The sequence below is a fragment of the Symphodus melops genome, assembly GCF_947650265.1.
Source record: "Symphodus melops genome assembly, chromosome: 13".
Taxonomy (NCBI): Eukaryota; Metazoa; Chordata; class Actinopteri; order Labriformes; family Labridae; genus Symphodus; species Symphodus melops.
Genome location: NC_136703.1, coordinates 3,323,225 through 3,345,355, shown reverse-complemented (window position 1 = coordinate 3,345,355; position 22,131 = coordinate 3,323,225). Strand labels below are relative to the sequence as shown.

At 41.6% G+C, this 22,131-nt stretch overlaps 1 protein-coding gene across 4 annotated transcripts in view; it reads left to right on the top strand.

Annotated features, from left to right (window-relative positions):
- prex1 (phosphatidylinositol-3,4,5-trisphosphate-dependent Rac exchange factor 1) overlaps positions 1–22,131 on the top strand; it is a 95,708-nt gene that overhangs the window by 45,230 nt on the left and 28,347 nt on the right. For all 4 annotated transcript variants that reach the window (XM_079360464.1, XM_079360465.1, XM_079360463.1 and 1 more), the window contains exons 10-17: positions 3,255–3,402; positions 6,471–6,571; positions 9,346–9,449; positions 10,152–10,201; positions 12,614–12,689; positions 13,065–13,137; positions 17,279–17,424; positions 19,742–19,834. In XM_079360464.1, the coding sequence (XP_079216590.1) occupies positions 3,255–3,402; positions 6,471–6,571; positions 9,346–9,449; positions 10,152–10,201; positions 12,614–12,689; positions 13,065–13,137; positions 17,279–17,424; positions 19,742–19,834 (791 nt within the window). The remainder of the gene's footprint in view (positions 1–3,254; positions 3,403–6,470; positions 6,572–9,345; positions 9,450–10,151; positions 10,202–12,613; positions 12,690–13,064; positions 13,138–17,278; positions 17,425–19,741; positions 19,835–22,131) is intronic.

The following is a 22,131-nucleotide window of genomic DNA, read 5'->3' as shown; positions in this document are numbered from 1 at the left end:
GAAAATGAAGCTGAGTCCGTGTTTTATCAGCACAATGTGAGATGTTTGTTTGTTGCAAGAGTCATATCCATTGTCACTAATTATTTAAATGTGGAGGAAGTCGAGGACTGTGCAGAAAATGTGCTGCATATTTAATGTCAGCTAAAAGTGCATGAAAACACACACTCCAGTCATTGACAGCAGCACCTCCACTAATATCAGCTTAGTAATGTAAAGGGATATTCTTGGTCTTTCTTTAAATGTGGTTCCTTTGTTGTTCGAGTTCTCTCTTTTGTCTTAAAAAGTGTCCCCACCTGTTCACCAGTGGCCATCTGTCTTTGTAGGGTTGTATGCTACTGTGAAAGGCTTTAAACAGATTTGGGGCAGTATATAACATAAGTCACCTGATAGCATTGATAGCTAAAACAATCTGAACAGAACCCCTAAAGCTATTGGCTCATTAGCATGACTTGGCTTGAAATAACAGAAAAAAAGCTGCACAGGCATGTTAGCCTAACTCAACACAAACATTTGCATTTTTGTGAATTAGTCCTCCTAACTTGACTTTAAACAAGCATCCACACAGTGTTTGTGTCATCTGATCCTGTGAAGAAAGGGTTTCAGAGTACAAATAAGTACGGAGGAGCGTGCTGCAGCCCGTGGTGTTAAGTTGCAACCCAGCGGAAATCGACCTGAGGCTAACAGATGCCAGATCAGTCACAGTGCCCAATTTCCCCACACTTTCTCTTTCTATTAGCCGCTCTACCCTACTGTCTGCTCTGCTACCTCTCGATCTACCTCTTAACTAAAGTCTAGACATCTAAATGAAAAAGTTTCTAAATAAATCTAATAAAAACATTTTTTTTTGTTGTTGTTTTTTTTACCTTTTTATGCATCGCTTCCTTCCCTGACACGCCTTGTTTAATGGGACCTTTTTCACTATGGTCCTCCCATTTGCTGTACATGTGGCCCTCCTGACTCCCCCCACCTTCCCATCTCTATTCAACGCCAGCTGGAGGTGTCCTGTCTTATCCATGTTTTAACGGAAGTGGAGGCAAAATGTGTGGGTCAAGATAATACGATAGGGTATTAGACGAGGAGCGGCACAAGACAAACTCTGACAGCTGGAGCAGAAGCTGAGGGGGCCTCTGCTCTGGACGGGCCCCCCGTCTGTTGTTCAATGACACTCATTGTTTAAGTCTACTCCAGCTGCTGTCAAATGTAATTTAACCCCACCTCCATCATGAGCTGCCACTGCAGAAACCGAAAAGACTGAATGGGAAAACTGGATTTAAAAGTTAACCGTGTAACTTTATACATTGTTTGTCTCATCCTGTCACCCTCTATTAGCTGGTCAGACTTCCGGCCCCACAGTCGCCTACCTACCTTTAAATATCCAGAGTGCAAATGCAGCTTGTTGTTTTTCACAAAGTGCATAGTTTGCGATACACAGAAAATACATCACTGCACTTGAGATGTATTTTGAAGTCTTTAGTTGTAACAAGGTTGACCGGCTATAAGGATTTTTAACCTCTGCAATTACCTGTACTGCAAACAAGGTGCGGTCTCTCACCAGTGCAGATAATACATGACTTCAACATGTTACAGTTTTTCTGTTGACTTTGATATTTAACCTTTCTACCATTCCTGCATATTCATTCAACAGAATGAGTGAATTCACTGATGCAAGCAAATCTGCAAGACTCAACGACACAACAATAATGTCGAACAATTTTTAGCCTCTTTGTTTCTGGGCTGTGAGAGGAAGCGGGCTGGTTGAAAAGAGATGAAGACTTTTTCTTTTCCAGGTGTCACAAATATTTGTTCTTTATGAAGTCTATTCGGATTGTTGGATGAGAATACTTTTATAGCCGAGATCAGCAGCTTTCTTTGCCCCTCGGAGGAGTTAAGCAGCTTAGAGAGTCACAGTGCAGCAGGGTTGAGCCGGCCGAGTCAGAAAGTCTCACAGTGCGGTTCAGAAGTTCATCAAAACCCCTTGTTGGGGTTAAGCAGCTCAAACAGTGTACTCACAGAGAGCTTGTGGTGGGGTGGCAGGCGTTACAATGGACCCTCACATCTTCTGCTTTACAATCAAGGAATAATAGTTTACAAGCCAACACAAAAACAAGATCAAAATCACACTGCCCTCCTGAACTCCTGAACACTACTTATCTACGAGAGATTTACATCTGTTTCAAAAGTTTGCTGCAGACTCGAGTCTCCATGCTCTGTTCTTGCCTCATTCCCTCTGCACAATACCAGAACACAACCAGGCAAAGGCCTGCTTGTTTCCTCTTACAGCACCATGACAGCGTTTACCTTTTGGACCTGATGTGTGTAAATGGCTCTGAAAAGCAAGTCCAAATGTGCAAACAGTAATGGGTCTGCTGTATTTTTTTTCTTGGCATGAAGATACAGTCACTGTGCTGTGCTGAGATTTTGTTTGTTCATTTATTTTCACTCTCACATCCTCCTCTGTCAAAAGAAACGTGTCTTTTAAAGTCTGAGACTCGGACTCTGATGACACAGCAAAATGAACATGTGACGTTTAACTAGAAGGACGTGTTCCTGGATCACAGTGCTGGACCAACATGGAGCTTAATGAATCGCAGCCCTCTGATATCATCATTGTGCTGCTTCTGCTCTTCTTTCAAAAGGATGTCGTGCTTTGCTGACTATTAGTTACAATGTTCTCAAATCCATACCATAAAGTAATCAGTTTGTAGTCTAGTACTTAGCTAAAACTGCAGCTGTATGAGCTACTGCAGGGTTGTTATGCTAAATGAGGATGCTATGCTAACAAGTAAGCTTTCCAAGATAGTTTGAAATATTGAAAGAGCATTGCAGAAGAATAAAATAAATATTCTTGTTCTTATTTGTGATTTGTAGAATTAAGGAAATAAGGTGTTGTAAAGTTTATAGTGTCATTTTTGCCCTTTAATGCACGTGAACAATATTGTTACTTATTAGCAACTTTGTTTTTCATAGTTAGCAAGCTAAGTCCCCAACCCTGCAGAAGCTCATATAATCCTCGCTCGGTGTAGGTTTTCAGTTTTAGAGGGGATTTAATCCAAGTATTTGACATTTTGGAAAAAGTAAAGAGGACCAGAATGGAGACTTCAGATGGCTGTGAGTGGTTGTTTGCAATGTTTGTCCAGTATCACAGGCGAGGATGTTAATCCAGGAACTTGTCCGACTTGACAAGATCAAGCTGTTGACTGGTGTTAATGATGACGAACCCTCTTACACTCCATCTTTCTCTTTTCTTTTTTAAGGTCTCAAACTGGGAATGGAGCGGGATGCTTACGTGATGATTGCAGAGAAGGGCGAGAAGCTCTACCACATGATGATGACCAAGAGTCGACACCTCATTAAGGACAGACGCCGGAAGCTCAGTATTGTTCCCAAGTGCTTCATGGGAAAGTGAGTTGTTTTTTTGGGATTTTTTTGCTTTCTCATTGGCGGAGTTCTTCGGCTCCCAAGAATGTGACTGCAATGCTGTGTCGTTCACGAGGAGATCTTTACAAATCGTTGTTATGTAAGATCAGCAGGTTTTCAAAGAGCTGCCATCCAGTCCACTCAAGTCCTGGCAGAGTGCCTGAACTGTTTTATCCCCTCATACTCTGTAATGAGCCCCCCCCCCCCATCATAGCCTCTTCTAACGGGTCACAGAAAGGACCAAGTTGCTGCTCACACACTAATACCCAAGAGCACACAATCTCACTCCCAGACTTTCATTCAGCTGAAGCTCTCTGCAACAAGCCCGCTCCCCTGTGTCCCCGTGATGTTTCAATGCAATGAATGGAGAATGAGAGACTAGCTTAAGTTTTCTCTACATACACACCAGAGATCCTGAGCAGCAATTAAGATTCTTTCAAGCACACGGCTTGAAGAGATAAAAAATATATATAACAAGGTAAGACTTTATAGTTGACTGAGGGTTTGGCTTTTAAAGACAAACCAGGGAGTGACCATTAATGCCTGAAACACTACCAGCATGACTTCCCTGCATATTACAAATCATGAAATGCCCCTCCTATCTGTAGATGTTATTTTAAGTAAATGAAATGGACGATAACACGATTAAGCCATTGCCAAGACTGAAATTTAATGAGTTGCTCAAAGATGTAATAGTGTTTCTGGGAGACAGGTTTCCACCTTGGTGGTATCGTTTGAAGTCCTGGACTGGGTGTTTTTCTTTTCCATTCAAATGTGCCTCATTAGCCGTCTGGATCCTGAGACCCAACAGGGACAATCGGCAGTACTGCATGTGTTTTTCAGCCCTCCTCATCCCTGTACATGTCTCTCTCCTCTGACACTCACTCTTCTTGGAATCGGCCGTGTTAAAGTGTTGTCCGTCTGTCTCTATCTCGCACTCTGTTTTCCACGTCTATCAGCGTTCCTCTCCTGGATCTCGAAGTCATTTCCTGCCGATGAGTGCTACCTGCATTAGCTCTGCTTTATCTCTCTGATGAAATTAGCAGCATGCACAGTTTGAGTGCTTATTACATCAAACAGAGATGCTGACTGCCTGTTTGATAGCACCCTGCTGTCTTGATAGCATTATTCCATCTTCTTCCATCATCTGCCGGCTATCTACTTTGGAAGATAGTCAGTGGTAACATGCTTTACTTTTTGTGATTGCAACTTTAATGCTTGGCTAGCATCATCTGTTTGTATAAAGTGTTCTTTCAAGAGTTGAGTCTTAAGACAAATCCTCTTGCTCCAGTTCTTGTTTGGACTCTGTTCCACTAGCTTTACGTTTTCATTACATTTACTTATCCTGCAGGGAAAACACTCGAGCTGTGTCCCAATTTCAGGTCTCACATTCATCCTTTCTATATGTTGAGCTTCTACTGTTTCCACAGTGTTGCATGGGAAACAGAAATACATCACTTTTGGTGCACGTTGTTCTTCAAACCACACAGAACACAAAGGAAAATGGAGCTGAAATACATTTTCATACCTGGAGAATTTGATGAAAGTTAAAAAATAAAAATGTGCATTTCATGAAGGACAGGGTTATGTTTAAACAGAAAATGTCCCCTGACCGTCAAACCACTACTTTTATTTGATCCCTTTTTTCTCCTTCCCTTGAATCAGACATCACATCTGTGCAGTGTAATCGTTCATTTGTCCTTCAAAACCACAGTTTACCGCAACAGTGTCGGTCGTGTCGCCACTGTGAGGGTAGTGGACAAATCACAGCCACATCATGTGTAAAGTGGCAAACATGCCATTTCAGAACTGTCAAGAATGTTGATTTCTTTTATTCTTATGTCTGTGCGTGTGCGTGCCTGTTGGTGTGACCCTCTCTATATATCAATTTCAACTGACATACACACCTTACTCATTAGAACTTCTTATTCATATTCATTTTCACTACAGATTTGTGTCCAAAATGAAACTCTTATGCAACATCCACACACACACACACACACACACACACACACACACACACACACACACACAGACACGCACACACACGCTTCACATTTACGCATACTGGCACAAACATTCTTTAACATTTCCCTCATTCCTTCCTGACAGCACATCTACACAGATTTTTGACACAGAAGCTTCAAAATTATTCCCATGCCAAAATATTCACTGAGTGTGTGTTTCTGAATACAGTGTGTGTATTTCTGAATACACACTAACAGACACCGCCTCTCTCCAATCCACTGTTTGTATTTCTCACTGCTGAGTGGAATCACTTCCCCAGATAATCAGGTCTACGAGGAGAATGCAATTTTCTTCTTCAAACATTTGGACAGCGCACCGACAAAAAAGACGAGATGAAAGCTGAATTTATCTGCAAAACCTCTCCTCCGTGCTCGTGATTAATCAAACTACTGAGAATATTTTAAATGTCACACTGACCGACTGTATCACTCGGAGAGGCGAGGAGGGTGTTAACATGTCGTATTACACAGGGGTCTCAGTTTCAGAGTGATGGGACAAACTCTGCTTTGACTGGGCGCCATTAGAGAGACGGGGAAGGTGAGGAGAGTGTGTGAGGGAGTACGTGTAGCTAACAGCGTCATGAACCAGCGAGGATTGTCGCCTCTGTCAACGGGGCGTCAACACTACCAACTGAGCAAAACAAGCACCACAACTTATTCTTCATATGCAGACTCATACTGGCTATGATGCCTTAGCTCCCTTAAGCTAGCTTATTAGCCACCCTGATTCCACAAAGTAAATCAAAAAACACACTAACCCTCGGTGACATCTCTTGGTGCTGAATCCTCAACCACATAATAATCAAAAACATTTCAGTACAACGCACAAGAATCTCATACAGACACTTTTTTTTATTTGCCACAGACAGGAAAATGTAAATGGGGCAATTATAGATGCACTTCATTTTACCTGGAACATCTCAGTTTGTTGCAGCCTGACCCCGTGGCATAGATGGCGACATTTTCAGTAATAACATCGTCCAGTCCTCATCTTTTTCTCCTTTTTCTTGTGTTTTTTTTTTCCAGTGAGTTTGTGTCATGGCTGATTGAGAGCGGAGAGATCAGCAAACCTGACGAAGGAGTCAACCTGGGACAAGCCTTGCTGGAAAATGGCATCATTCACCACGGTGAGACGCACCAACATCCTTTAGTTCCTCCTGAGTCTAATTCCCACACTCCGTCTCTCTTTGTGAAACCTCCATCATTCTCTGATCCTTTATACGTGGGCTCAGGCTCTTTGCAGCTCCCACAGTCATGTTGTCTCTTTTTAACTTTGTTTAGTCAGAGCATTTCTGCTTCTCTTCTTCTCTGATTCACATTATCCTTCTGTAATTATTTGACTCATTGTTGTTATGAATTGTCCCTCTCTTCCAATTGGGGAGACACCACCATGATCTGTTTGGTATGATGATGCTGGAAATGTGTCCCTGCATCATTTCCTTTCTCCTGATTTTATCGTGAGTGTGTGATTCACACTCGTCCACTAACCTGAATAATGCATTAAGAAATGACACGCACACACACACACACACACACACACACACACACACACACACACACACACACACACACACACACACACACACACACAAACGGGTATAAATAATGCATTAACACAGTTATCCAGAGTGTTGCTGAAGGGGCTCGTGTACAAAGTAACAATAACCTCTGTCGCGATTTATAGACATCAACCTGTCAGGGAACATTTGCAGAAAAGCATCATTCACATCCCTTTAAACTGATGGAAAATCCCCTGAAATCCTCCGTCACTGTAGCGTGCAACCACAGACCGTTACAATGGTGACGTGCAGGGCTGTGCGGCACACCAGTGAGGCATTGTGGGTGAAATGGAGAGGCTTGAGGTCTGCAGGCGGAGTGCAGGTGACACCAGATAAAAAGCAGAAATCAGACGCATGAATCAAAAGTGACAGAATGCTCAATTAAATCCGTCCCTCTCTCCCTGCTGACTCTACTCTCTAAAGGAACATATACGAAGTGAGACAGCCGACCACAGAAGTTTTATAGCACACAGTACAAACTTTATTCAGTCAGCTGAGAATGTCACCAGTTCTTACTTGAACGTTTGCAGTTTTTTCCCAAAGCAGGGAATCATCATCGCCCCATCATCATAATTCAGTTATCGTTCGACATACTTTGAATTCCACACTCGACACTTTACAGTGGCTGATTGTGTGCTGTCGTTTTGATTTTACGAGAGCATTTTAAGTCTAGACTGAGAGAAACAAGCAGCTTGTTTGAGCCAATGCCAGCTTGTTGTGGTGAAAGCAAACTGCCTCTGTTTGGCACATTTCACTGCAAGCTTCTGTTTGTGTACATGTGAGTCCTTTTGTGTTTGCTGGATTCATGATGAAGAAGAACATGTTTTGGGATCTTTATTAATGTGAGCTGAGAGATTTGAAGAGACTCGTCTGCTGTGTTAAGAGTCTGAATGTCATGACTCACTCAACACAGACTGTAAATACACGACCACATACTTTTCCCCCAAAACATTAACTTCTCCACGTTTGTCTTTTCTCTGTATTTACACAATAACAGCCGCAGATGAAATGCTCATAATATTTCATTGACACTTCCAAACACAAAAAGCGATATTGTCCAACCGTGATGGAACTTGCATGCGTTATGTCTGACAACAAACATGAAGATATTTATGCTTCTGTACGGAAGCCCTCAGCGGACATGTGTTCATACATTGCATTTTCCTGTCATGATGAGAAATATCCAGTTATTTACTGAAGACCTCAACTTATTCGTCTCGATTTTTCCACAATAACAAGTTAATTACTCAAAATGTCGAGAATGCTCCGGTAGTCATGGAATACTTCCAGGAAAATGTTTTTATCCCAAGGTAATGAGGTAAATAGGTCAGACTACTTATCACGGGAAAACTGAGTCAAATGAAATGTATGACCGCATGTCCTCTGAAGGCTTCTGTATCGGTGCATGTGTGTGTTCACAGATCATATCTGCTGAACCACATGTCATCCTTATCTAAGCACTCTTCTGCTGGATCCTTGCTGTGACAGAATGAGAGAGACGTCGACAACTTTCATCTAAAGTCCGGATATTTTCTTCAGCTTTTAATGTCTTGACAATCATTCTGATTACTTTATTTGTTCATCACTTTTTACCCCTCATGTCCAAATGCATCAAGACAGGAAATCAACCAATCCAAACTGATGAAAGGATGATATGGAAGATGATGAGGACGACAAATACTTTTAACTTAAATTATAAAAATAGTGCTCTGCCTCTGTGCACTGTCTGCGTTTGTGTGTCCAATCAGAAGTGAAGCTGCTCGTTCGTTGGAGATCCTCGCTTGTTGTTTATGTACTCTCTGACGTTCATCGCTCTCGATAGGAGCGTCTGCTAAAACCAAATCAACAAACAGGGAAACAAATCCAGAACAGATTGATCTATAAATACAGACGTTTTCGGAAATATATTGGAGGACATAAACAGAGTTGAGAGTAATAAAAGAAACAGGCAGGTAATGTAATAACCCGTCTTTGAGTCCAAACTCCCGAGCTGCAGACTGTAGGAAGTAAATCACATAAAAGCCTGTTTAAAAAAAGTCTGCTTTTAGGATTTAAACGATGAAACTGACCGTGCACGAGTCAATTCCTCTGACAAACAGGTCCACTGTTAATTCACTCTTGTAGAAAAAAAGAAGATTAACTCAAAGTCTTGAGCACTCAAACATGCGGTATGAGGTTTAACCTTGAAGATTTAGTAGCTGAGAGCCCTCTCAAGTGGAAATGATAGCCTCTCAGAGCATTTACACGAGGCAGGGGTAATAAACCTGGAGGGCTATATTACTTGTGTAAACACAACAAAAGCTCATACCTGAAGGTTGATGTTTTTTCTGTTTGTATTTCAGTGTCAGACAAGCACCAGTTCAAGAACGAGCAGGTGTTGTACCGATTCCGCTACGACGATGGCACCTACAAGGCCCGCAGCGAGATGGAGGACATCATGTCGAAGGTAGCTGTGACCGAGCTTCTTCTGGATATCCTTCTTTGTGTTTCATTTTCAGAAAAGAACAAAAGGAGAAACCACTCCATTACGTCGTCACAAGACGTCAAAAAAACTTTTGCACAAGTTTCTGTTTGGATGTTTTTATGGAAAAAGCAAAGTATTTATTTACACTGGAAGTACTAACAAAAAGAGTAACGATAAGAATAATGGATTTTAACTTAAGTCCCATCTTATTCAAGCAAATATCCAATCATAGATTTGGTTAGTGGCCAATTAGATTTAAAAGGGGGGGGGGGCTATCCCCCTATCCCCCTCTGGACAAGCCTCTGGTACCTTCAGATATTTCTCTTTTTAATCTGGTCAAAATATATGTATATATTTTTTTACTGAATTCATATAAGCCTGTGTGACTCGTGTCTACATGTATTCCATAATCCTCTGAAGCACTGATGCCTGGAAATGGCAAACTCAATCAGAGACTAAATTTAAAAAAAAAAGGACTTGAAGGTTGTTTGTGTTGGTTTACATCTCTTCCCAGGCCCCGTTTTCAGATAATGGCTTTGAAATGTGTCTCCTAAAATGTCGCCGTGGGGCAGCTCCTTTCACAGTCAGCAGTCAAACATCTTGTCCTGAAGCCATGCTTGTACATATTTACTCAAGGTGTGTTCCTGCTATGACTCAAGCCGCTGTGCTCTCCTTCTCTTTCAGGGCGTCAGGCTGTACTGCCGTCTCCACAGCCTCCACACGCCTGTCATCAAGTATGTACCTGCCCTCCCCCCCTCCCTCCCTCCCTTCGCTAATGTCTCTCATCTCCAGGTGCACGCATGCATATTCATTAAGGCTTCACATTGACCCACGTCACCCTTTCTGTAACCACTGAACTAACGGCAACACTTTCCTCTCGCTCCAGTTCTCCAGGTTCAAGTCTTCTAAGTTCAGTCTGCCAGGTTTTCATGAAGAGAGGTTTATAAAAAAAAAAGTAGCTTTCAAAGGATTAAGCAGATACAACATATTATGAGCAGTGTTGTGGTTTAACTGAATTTATCTCCGTGGATACTTGATACACATGAGGGAAGAAGAAGTTCAGACGATGACAGCAGCATTTTCAACCTCATCCATCTCCTTTGATTTTTATTCCTCAGTTAATGCACTCCCTGCTTTCAGACACTCTGTCCAACTTTAATGCTTACAGATGCACAACACATACTACTCTATGAAGCTACTTGTGTGTTCACTTCACACACACACACACACTGCTTCTCTATAATGTGTTTTAATGCTGTTAGTAAGGAGGGTCCGATGGGTTATATGTTGTTTTACCATCAATATGTTGTTACTGTTTCTCCAGATGTTTTATACTTACGGCCTTTTAGTGTCGTCACAATCAGAAAGCAAACGTTTTGTTGTAAAGATTGGAGAATTTTCTTTGTTTCACAAACAGTGAAAACATCAGTACAGCTTCATACTGTGATAACATATTCTCAATGTGTCATCAAAGGGAAAAGCACAACCCTGTGAACATGAGAAATTAGTCCTGAACTCTTCTTCAAAACTCAGTTATTTATTTAGAATGGTCTTTGTTGATCATATACCATGACCCAACGCGTCATTGAAGGGGTTAATTTGACCTTAAAATCTACACGATGAGCCTGACAGTGACATTAGGGCCATGATGTGAGACAATGATCTCACCCTACAGAAATGTTCTCCATCAGAACTTCCAAGAGTCCGAATGAAAGCAGGAACTCGTGCAGAAGCAACGGAAACACACATCGTCATCGCCTTCGGGCTCCTCCCCTTCAAACACACACACACACACACACACGCACTCGGTCTCACTGCACCTCCTCCTCTCCTGCTCTTCCCCCTTCATCCCTCTATCTCTCCCTCCATCAGTCACCCGCTGATTGAGGTGCCGAGGTTGCCATCGGAGCAAACAAAGAGCTTTTGGTCCGGGCACAAATCCTATTAACATACAAAGCAAAACCCTCTGCTGCCTGCCAGATATTATGTAATACAGTCCTGGCCTTTTTTAATCCATCACTACATTGGCATTGTATGTGGCAGCCATTCATTATACTTTATGAGTGATGAATGCATAAATATGATCCTCTGTTTTAATAAACATGAGTGACGAAGCAGCCTCTTGTTTCGTAACATTAACATGTAAGAATAATAACATATGATGAATTAGATATAAGCTCAATAAAATCAATAAGTAGACCTCGACAGACATCAGATTTTTTACATTATTCATCAGTGCACTTTTTGTCAGCAGCAGATTATATATTTGGCCGTCATTGTGAAGATCTCAGTTTACAAAAAGGGCGGTTCAAATAAAGCCTGTGTCTTACTCATAGCATGAACACTGTTTGTTTAATGAGCTCTGATACACCCACCGAGTTACACAACCCACCACACGTCCTTACTTGGCGTTAACGGCGTGCACAGATTGTTCTAGCAGGCTTCAGTATGGGATTTTACCAAAGTTTAGAGGATGATTATTGTAAAGGGAAAATGACTTGTTATGGTTTTCCTGTCAGGTTCGATAAAACTGTAGAATAACAGTCGGCCTGTAATGAACCTGTTGATAATGAAGCACTTTGTCCTGAAGAAAACTGTCCAATACACTTTTTCCAAAAAAACTTTTTTTGAACCCGAGCCATCCACTTAAAGGACTATAGCGTGGGTACATTAAGCGTGACCAAACTGCTAAACAATCGGCGGCCTGTTTTTGCTTGATTCAAACACAACAAACTCTGTTGAGTTTAATCGGTCATTTAAAAAAAGTTTTACAGGAGGTTTGTCTGGTTTTCAATCTTTACATCATTATCTCAGTAAGTTTGGCTCTACTATTTTTGCATCCTGTCACATGGAGACACCGGTATAAGGAATAGATAGATGCGAGCGAGTCGTCGTCTCTCAACTGGAAGTTTGAGGGTTCGATCCCCAGCTCAACATGTCCAATGTGTCCTTGGGTAGGACATTTAACCCCAAGTTGCTCCTGCTGCTTCGTCAGCGGCGTATGAATGGGATTCATTACTTCTGATGGTCACTTGACAAAGCAGCCTCAGGGACATGGGACATCACAGACTGTTATATTTATCGTTTTTCATGCAACCAACCTTCAATTTAGTATGAAAATCTGAAATCTTTTTTTTCTTCCTTAGGGACAGAGACCATCATCTGAAAACCTTTAAATCTGTGGTGCCTGCCAGCAAGCTGGTAGACTGGCTCCTTCTGCAGGTAAAATCCACATCTGTTATACTTTCTTTCTATCGATACGCACGTGATGCTGAACAAGGTGCCAAGGTTGTGTGTAATGATAACACCTGTCATAACTGTATAAGAGCTTAAGCCTATTTCTATGTTTTTCTTTTTTATTAATAAGCCAAACATGTTTCAGAAATTTGTCACAATACAATGATTTTAAAGAGGGCAGACGAGGAAATCAGTCTTGTTGTGTTGTGTTTATCATGCACATATTATTAACATGTGCAGGCTCACACATCCTCACTCAGATAAGTGAGGCCAGCTGTGCTGCAGTCGGCTGTCTGTGAGAAAGGTGTAAACAGGCAATGTAACTGATCGACTGTGTGCGTCACTCATTTGGTTTCCCAGGGAGACTGCTCGACCCGAGAGGATGCTGTGACGCTGGGTGTGGGACTCTGCAACAATGGCTTCATGCATCACGGTCAGTTCAATTCACTGTCTCACACACACACACACACACACACACACACACACACACACACACACGCATGAAGGATGTGCAAAGAAATATGAACCATGTAGATGTCGTCCTTTGTCAGTCTCTTATAATTAAGGGTTTACCAACTACACCAGCTAAACTGAATTAAAGCTGTTCTTGTATGACTTTATTTCTCTCTTAGTTTTTCGGTGCTGCTCGATGACCTCGTTCTAAATTTGACCTCTAACCACAGAACAGTTCTCTGCTCTGTAATGCTGTCATAGGTTTTAAAAAGTATCCTAAATTTGCACACCTGGTCCAGCTGAGCGTCTGCAGCCTCACTGACCACACTGTAGTGGAGCGGCTTCGCTTCTAGCCCAGATATGTTGAATGTAAACAGCATTAGCAGTGTATCCTAACCACAGCTGTTTGTTTTAGCTACACTGGTGTCTGGGTCAGTGCACCGAACCATGACTGCTGGTGAGGACCTAAAATTGAATCTGGTAATGTTAAAACCCACTTAAAAAACAAAAGTTGGTGTTTAAGTGCTGACACACCAACAGTGCAGTCAGAAGCAGATTTTAATATTCACACTTTGTTTTTTTCAAATAAATAGATTATTTGTTGACAGTCTGTTGCTGTCGGCCTGCTTTCAAATCAATGTTTTTATGTTTATAAAATAATAACAGACTCAAATATTTCAAATTGTGCCAAGGTTTTCTTCAGTTGTATATTGGATGCTTTTGTTGTTTTGTTATTTGGACATATTGGTGGGTAAAATGTATCTTGTTTTATTTTCTATCGGAACAGTTTGCATTATGATTTCAAATCAAATTTTCCACTTTTTTTGTAGTTTGATAATGATCCTGATGACCACAGAAGCTTAAAAAAGAGATGACTCATTCAACTTCAAAATGTTTTTATGTTGGTATTTATCTGAGTTGAAGACTGGAGGCTTCATCCCTAAGATCCAGAAGCCACATGAAATATAACTTTTAGCCCATTCAATGAGAGAATATCTAAAAAGTGATGGTGCCATGGATGTAAACGGGAAGAGAGATGTACATTATTCTGCAAACACTACATACCTTCATATTTAGTGCCAATCAATAGTTCATACTTCCAAATGACCTCATCTTAAACTTGTCAGGTTTGTGAAATCCAGACCCAATCTTGAGCTTTGCAGAATAATACAAGTTCAATCAAGGGATGAAAAAGCAAAACATTGAACACGTAATAAAACAATATCATGACTTGACTTGGAAGAAGCTCTTTAGCGCTCGTCCTCTGAGTGGCAGCAGGATAAATGCTGAATGGATGGATGATGAATCAACGGCTGATTCTGCAAACAACAACAGAATCATGTTTGAGAGGAGAGCAGAAAGATGATAGGCTAACAATGAAGGCAAGACAGCACTCATGGAGACACAGCTGATTTTCAAATGATGAAAAAACTGCAGACTAACTGGCTTTTTCAGCGTTCATTTATTTATTTATTTATTTGAACAGGGGCAGTGTACAATATACATTAACCTCAGAAAGGAGAGATGCATTATACCAGGTTGTAGCACTTGTGCTAATTTCCACCTGCAGTCCCTGGGCAGGCTGTTGTTAACATACAAAGTATGTACACTATACATACTTTCAGTTGTGTGACAGCCTACTGTTGGATAAATATCCCAAATGTATCATCGTTATTGAAATATTTATTTTCAAGATCTTTTCACCCCACTAAAGTGTGATCCTCCTCCAAGATCTTAACGCTCCTTCCAAAACCGCTTCAGTCACTCCAGCAACAAACAACATCCCTACTATTTACATTAGCACGCTGGCTCTATATCACAGGCTGTTTGTTGACATAACGTGTAGCTCTACAAGCAGCAGCCGTGACTCACAATGTGTACATTATCTATGTTTAAATGTAAAATTGATTACAAGCGTCCAAATATGTGTAAATACTATGTGAAGTATTTGCTTTTTACATTGATTTAAACACACACACACACACACACACACACACACGCCCTCTCTGACAGTCTTTCCCTTCTCTTCTCACTGTCCTTCCTGGCCCTCAGACAAACACATTCCTCCCTCCTCCACCATCTGTTGGAAGGAGTCACCTGTTCTCTTTTACCTCTCCCTCTCGTCGCCCTTCTTCGGGGTCCTGACCTCTTCCTCACAGCCTGTCTGCTCTCCTCACCTCTCCCCAAGTCTCTCTCTCTCTTTTTACTCCTTACTCAGCACATCTGCTACACTTCACCTGGTCCTATTCAACTTTTTATTGTCGTGTCCTTGTCTGCTTTGACTCTCTGTCCCTGCTGTCCCTCTGTGCGTCATGCACAAGCTGCTACACAACATATGACGCACAACATCAGATCTGCATGTCCTCCAATGCTCGTCTTTAAGAGACGGGGCTGATCGACTCCAAATCCAAATTGTCTTCATCCATGTAATTATATATTGAATGTCAATAATGGGACCAGCACTATGAGCTATCGAAGATTTCCCAGCCACCACAATTAACTTGTCTTTAGAATTAACAGCCTTTTAAATCAATATGAAACTATTGAAAGTAATATTGTCGTTTTCCTTTCCGGGACAGAGCGTGCCTTGAGGAGATCAGTTTTGTACACATCTGTTTAAAGGCCTGGTTTGTGTGACATAGTTATTCCTCTTAAACTACAGCAGGGCCTCATGTGCTGTATAAAGTGGAGTTAGATAGATAGATAGATAGATAGATAGATAGATAGATAGATAGATAGATAGATAGATAGATAGCAGAAGACGTTTCAGCTCTGAATACTTGACCCTTGGACTAAGTCACCTGTTCTAATCATGATTTTTATGTAACTGCTTGTGGTTTAGTGGATGGTGTGACAGTTTCCGGAGCAGCACTCCCCCCATTATGTGGCCACAGCCTCTGTGACTCAGAGGAAGCGCCTCACGTTCAGGCCTTGTTTAGGTTGGCACAAGGCCAGTGTGGATTTGGTGTGTGTGTGTGTGTGTGTGTGTGTGTGTGTGTGTTTGTGTAATCAGTTTGTGGAGGCTTTCCTTCACCTGAGGGTGCCAGATTCCCGTCAAATCTCTGAACAGTTGGGCGTCTTTCTTTCTCAGTGTTGCATTCACTCTCCCCATTTTACAATGAAACAACAGATTCAAACAACGTGAATGTAAAAGAAAAAAAGAAGTCCTAAGGGACACAGATGAATCAATATTTTTCGATCTTTCTAACACAATAGAATATGAAACCATCATGGCTTGACGGTGCAGGTTGTTGATTTGTGATGGTTACAGTGGATATCATGACTATTGAGGCACACTTCTGTTTTCATCAGTTGCCAGGTCGCGTGTCCAGATGGGTAGCATTGACCTACAATCTGATTGGCCAGCCCAAAATTCCAAACTGTGATTGGCTACTTATTATTTCATTTTATATAAATTGAAGTGAAATCTCAGGGAGTCATTTAATGTTGCATTAAAAAAAAAAAAATCTTTTATTCAAACGATGTTTATTAACACTCACAAACTTTTCTAGGGAGCCTCATGTAGCTTTGCTTTTTATCATAGAAACTCTAAAAAAGACTAATCAGGGTTTTCTTGACTGAGCCTCAGAATAACAGTGAAATATCTAAACCCACTCAGACACACATGGCAGACGGACGCTTGTGTCCTCTGGAGAATCCTTCCAGGCCCTGGACAAATCACATCTGGCCACGACGCAGATGTCATTTGGCTCCAGATGTTTCTGTTAGCATCATTAGCTAATGAGCTAATTAACCACTGGCTTGTTTGTGTGACGATGTCCACACATGTTCTTGATCTCTTTTCATTCAGCTGAATGGACATGAAAAACTGTTTTTTTTTATGTCCACGTGTCTTTAAAGTTACAGATCAACATGTCACCATTTTCCATATTAAAAGTTAGAAGTAACTACAATCAGCACAAACACAACTTAAGGCGTCTGTTAAAATAGTCAAAGTCAAGGCCGAGCGCCTGTTTATGCCCTCACATCACTTTTTTTTTTTTTTTTCATGCACAGCTTTGAACACAAAGATTGAGATGTGGTCCGGTGCTATGTGTGCCAGAATAACTTTTTGCTGCGGCTTTCTGATTAAAAGCTCTGCTTGTGTTTTCTCTCCTCAGTCTTGGAGAAGAGCGAGTTCAAAGACGAGTCCCAGTTCTTCCGTTTCTATGCGGACGAGGAAATAGAGGGAACCAGCACCAAGAGCAAGCAGCTCCAACGCAATGACTTCAAACTCATTGAAAACATCTTGGCAAAGTCTTTGGTGGTGAGCTGGCTCGCAAACAAAACACACAAACACGCATTTATACATTCTCTCACGCATTAACATGGTTACACAGATACTTATTGTCACAGTGCCAGACTAACAATTCGTAGTTTTAGGAGAGGAAAAAAAGGATAATTAGGAAAACATTGAAGGGTTTCCCTGAGGCAAGTGCTCTGAATATGCCCCAAAGATCTTTTAATTAACTCGATCGTGAGTCTAGCATCTCTTCTCCAGAGTCTGATACACAAAGAAAGAAATGTCTTTTCATCGTGACGATAAAATGATGAATGTGGTTGAATGAAAATGGGCAAAAAAAGCAGATTTATCTGCATTAACCTGGGGATGTATCGCTCTTCTATTCTAGTAGATGCATTTAGAGTACTGTGTGTGTGTATGTGAGTGATAAATAGTTGTTATATAACGTGATTAAACATACTGGTATCGCCTACATCCGTCACTTCACTTTGCTCTGACTGTTGTATGTGTTCACGACTGTCAGGGGGAAGAAAAAAAAGGCTGTTCTTCTCCTGGGAGCTAAAAACGCTTTGATGACTGTAAACACCTTTGAATTTGCTCTGATCAGTTTGCTTCTTAATGAGCTTTGTCTCATGGCATTATGATCGCCTGGGACGGCTCCCCGAGGAGAAATATTAAACAATGAGTGGTGGCAGTTTACTGTCAGAAACACTACGCACTCGTACGCGTCTGAAGACAGAGATGGGAGCGTCTAATTTTAGTGCTCAGACTGAAGGAAGGAAGTAGGTCGTAGTAAGAGGGAGAAATCGGTGCTGTTGACGTTGACCAGCAGTATGATGCTGAGCCCCATTTTAAAACACACGTTAAGTGCTTTCACACTTTTACACAAAACTCCTGAAATTTCACTCAGACTTTATCTGGAGTTTCTCCCGCCAGCCCCCCTGAGTATTTATTTTTCTCTGCAGATAATCAGAGTAAGCTGTGTGTGATGTGAGAATTCATTAGGATGTAATCAGGAGAATTCGCCTCGAGTGAGTGAGTTGAGGTGGTGATGTTTGCTCCCAGTGATCGGTACAAGACTATAGACTATGATGAGACCTAAAAGACCACTTCACTGATTTATGTGACATGCATGCAGAAAGGTAGCTGCGTGGACTCCCAGTCCTTGATAGGAACCAGATACAAAATAATGAATTCAGTTATGGAAAAGGTTGATGGAGAGTACTAGAATAGGCAACATTTCTTTCATAGCAGGTCATCATCAGCCGTGCAGCATGCATGTCATCGTGGGCGGAGAAGAGGCTTCTATTGTAAATCATTTTTCTGTCATCTGAATGCCTTTTGTTATGATAATAGAGGCAATAATTTGTATAGAATACAGCCTGCTCTTTATAAAAAAAAAGGAAATGATTCATTTAATTTGAGGTCAGTTTAAACGTCGGTTTCCAGAGGCTGAAACAGAAATGTAAATGTTCAGTGAAGAAGCACAACTAGAATCTGTTTTTCACAGCACAGTAGGATGGAGGTTCACTATCTGGACTCTCACAAGATGTAGAAAAGATGTTTGTTTTTTTCCCTTCTTGATTAGCAGAACTAATCGTTCCTCATGGCTAAAGTGCAGGAACTCTTTATTTACCGCAGCCATCTCCTCTAAACTTATAGCACAGATCTAAATCTTATCAGAGTGGAGCAGGAGGAAGAAGAAGCCCCAGAAGCTTACCTAATGGAAGCAGGCTTAAGTGCTGGGTGATGACAGCTTTTAATGAAGCATTGGCCTCACTGGGGAATAGAAAATGAGAGGCAAAAGAAACATCATTAGGAGACACCTGACGCACAATGAAAATCATAAACTGCTGTCAGATTGACACTGTGATGACGTGTGGACGATTTGTGTACATGACCACCCAGAGAGGGGGCTAAAGATGGTTTTAACTTGACACTTGAATGAGTCCTCAATTAGCTTTTTGAAGGAAAAATATACAGTTGACTTCAGATGTAAAACTCTCCAATTAAAAGATATTTATGTGCACCTTAGCAACAGAGATGATTTAGATAAATAAAACTGTATATATGTGTGTGTGTGTGTGTGTGTGTGTGTGTGTGTGTGTGTGTGTGTGTGTGTGTGTGTGTGTGTGTGTGTGTGTGTGTGTGTGTGTGTGTGTGTGTGTGTGTGTGTGTGTGTGTGTGTGTGTGTGTGTGTGTGTGTGTGTGTGTGTGTGTGTGTGTGTGTGTGTGTGTGTGTGTGTGTGTGTTAATAAAAGCATGTTGCTACTTGCTGCTCACTGTTGAAGAAAGATAAAATAAAAATGTGGGAGTAATGAGATGATTTTCTCTGTGTTAGATTCACCCCGAGGAAGAAGACTACGGCTTCGAGATCGAGGAGAAAAACAAGGCCATCGTGGTGAAGTCTGTCACCAGGGGCTCACATGCTGAGGTAATGGTCCACACACACACACACACACACACACACACACACACACACACACACACACACACACACACACACACACACACACACACACACACACACACACACACACACGCACACACACTCACTGTATCTCCTTCCTGCCTCAGGGCATTAGTTCCACTAGGTAATGGCTGTCTACTGTTTAGACGGCTGCTGTCAATCCGCCTTTTCCCCTTTGGTAGCGCTTCACTCTGATTGGCTGTAGACGAGAGCCATTAGACATGCTCGCTCACATCATGCCACAAAAACATGCAGACATGACGCGCGCACACACACACACACACACACACACCTTTTTAGCCATACACAGCTTTTTACAATGGCATTAAGTCTGAATAAAAACAAGAACGATGTATTTCTTCATCTTGACGCATGGTGTTGAGAACAGACTGTTAAAGGACTTTTGCCACATTTTGTCACCAGCTGAAGTCCTTTTGACAGCTGGATATAAATGGTGGGCTTTGTCATACTTGATGACACTTTCTACCAGACGATGAAACAGATCCTATCATGTGTGTCATGTCCCTTTTTCACCTGCGATTTTATATCCTTACAATATACATTTAGGTAAACTGCAATAAATGTTGGTATCACATTTGGTTTTATTTTGATCATTATAATGAAAGAGGATTTTCATTCATCTTTCTTTCAATAGAAAATTTGAGTTACATTTCCAAAAAAGGGATTTCACTGCCTTTCTTATGTCTGGTTTATATTTCTTTCCTTTTATTTTCAAGTGTCCCTGCATCGCTTTTAATCTCCCCAAAATGCTGCTGCTGGGATTATCACATCAACAAGATCATAGAAATCTGATTCAGGATGCCTCACACTGGCTCCCAGTTTGCTTCCTCATAGATTTAATGGTTTAATTCTTGACCTTCCTCCAGCCCTTCCACGACCCGACTCCTGAATCATCACAGATCTGTTTCTCCTTCTTCAATCAGCTGAACGTGTCTTTCTGCTTGTTCCCAGAGCTGACTGGTGACTGTAGGCTTTTGGCTGGGATGATTAGCCTGATTAAGAAAGTTTGTTTAGTTTATAGATGCTTTTAAATCTCTTCTTAAAAAACGTCTTCTTTTCATCTCACTCCGTCTTGTTTTCTCTGCTCCTTATTGCTCTCTGTTATTTTACTCATTGCAGCTTTTTCCCACATTGCTCTTCTCCTCAATCACTCTTTGGATTGTCTTTCTTTTTCTCCTCTCTCTCTCTCTCTCTCTCTCTCTCTCTCTCTGTTATTCGTCCCCCATGCCCCACAATAACAGGATTGCTAGTTGTGACACAGCCCGTGTGCCAGCACAGTGAATGAGGCTCAGCTGATTCCCATGGGGCTCTGAAAAGGGCCGAGACACACACACACACACACACACACACACACACACACACACACACACACACACACACACACACACACACACACACACACACACACACACACACACACAGCTCTTTTACTATATGATACTATTATAGAGAAAGTTGCACACACACACACACACACTAACACACACACACTAACAAACACACACACACACAAACACAGAGCTCTTTTACTATATGATGATATTATAGACAAAGTCACATGCAGACATACACACACACACACACACACACACACACACATATACATCCTTTCACATTCAGATGGAGTTAGCTCCTCCCAGTTTGTCCCTACATCCATCCTGGGCCGCCGGGCCTCCGCTCAGCCACGGCAACCCCACCGGATCTGTGCCCAGGACACTGGCCTCACACAGCGAACACACAGAGGCGCCATTATTCTCACAACGTGACTGAAGATGTGCATGATGACTGCATTTAGTTATGTGCAGCAGGCTGTGTGTCTGTCTGTGAGTTCAGAGGGGACCTGAGCCTCTTCCACTGTTTGACAAGTGAAAAGATCTGATAACACACACCTCAGCTAGCTTGCAGAAACATGTGGTGACATTAAAAAAAAAAAACCCATCTCTGTACTATTATGTGTTTCACTGAAGATTGTAAATAAGCTTTTAATCAGGGAACACTTGCACATCCAAAATGCAGCAGACAGGAAACTCGGTTGCGAGCATTGCACGGCTCAATCATATCTAGTGGTCAATCTTGATTCACACTCCCTCCAGTTAAAAAGCTTGTTCTTCATATGATGGAAAATACATGATTGAACATGCTGTGAAAACACTGAGCGGCACTCACTGATCCTCTCTGCTGTTTTGTTTTTTTGGTGCCATACTCCTTGGAGGCACAGGGAATGCTGGATTGTGGGTAAT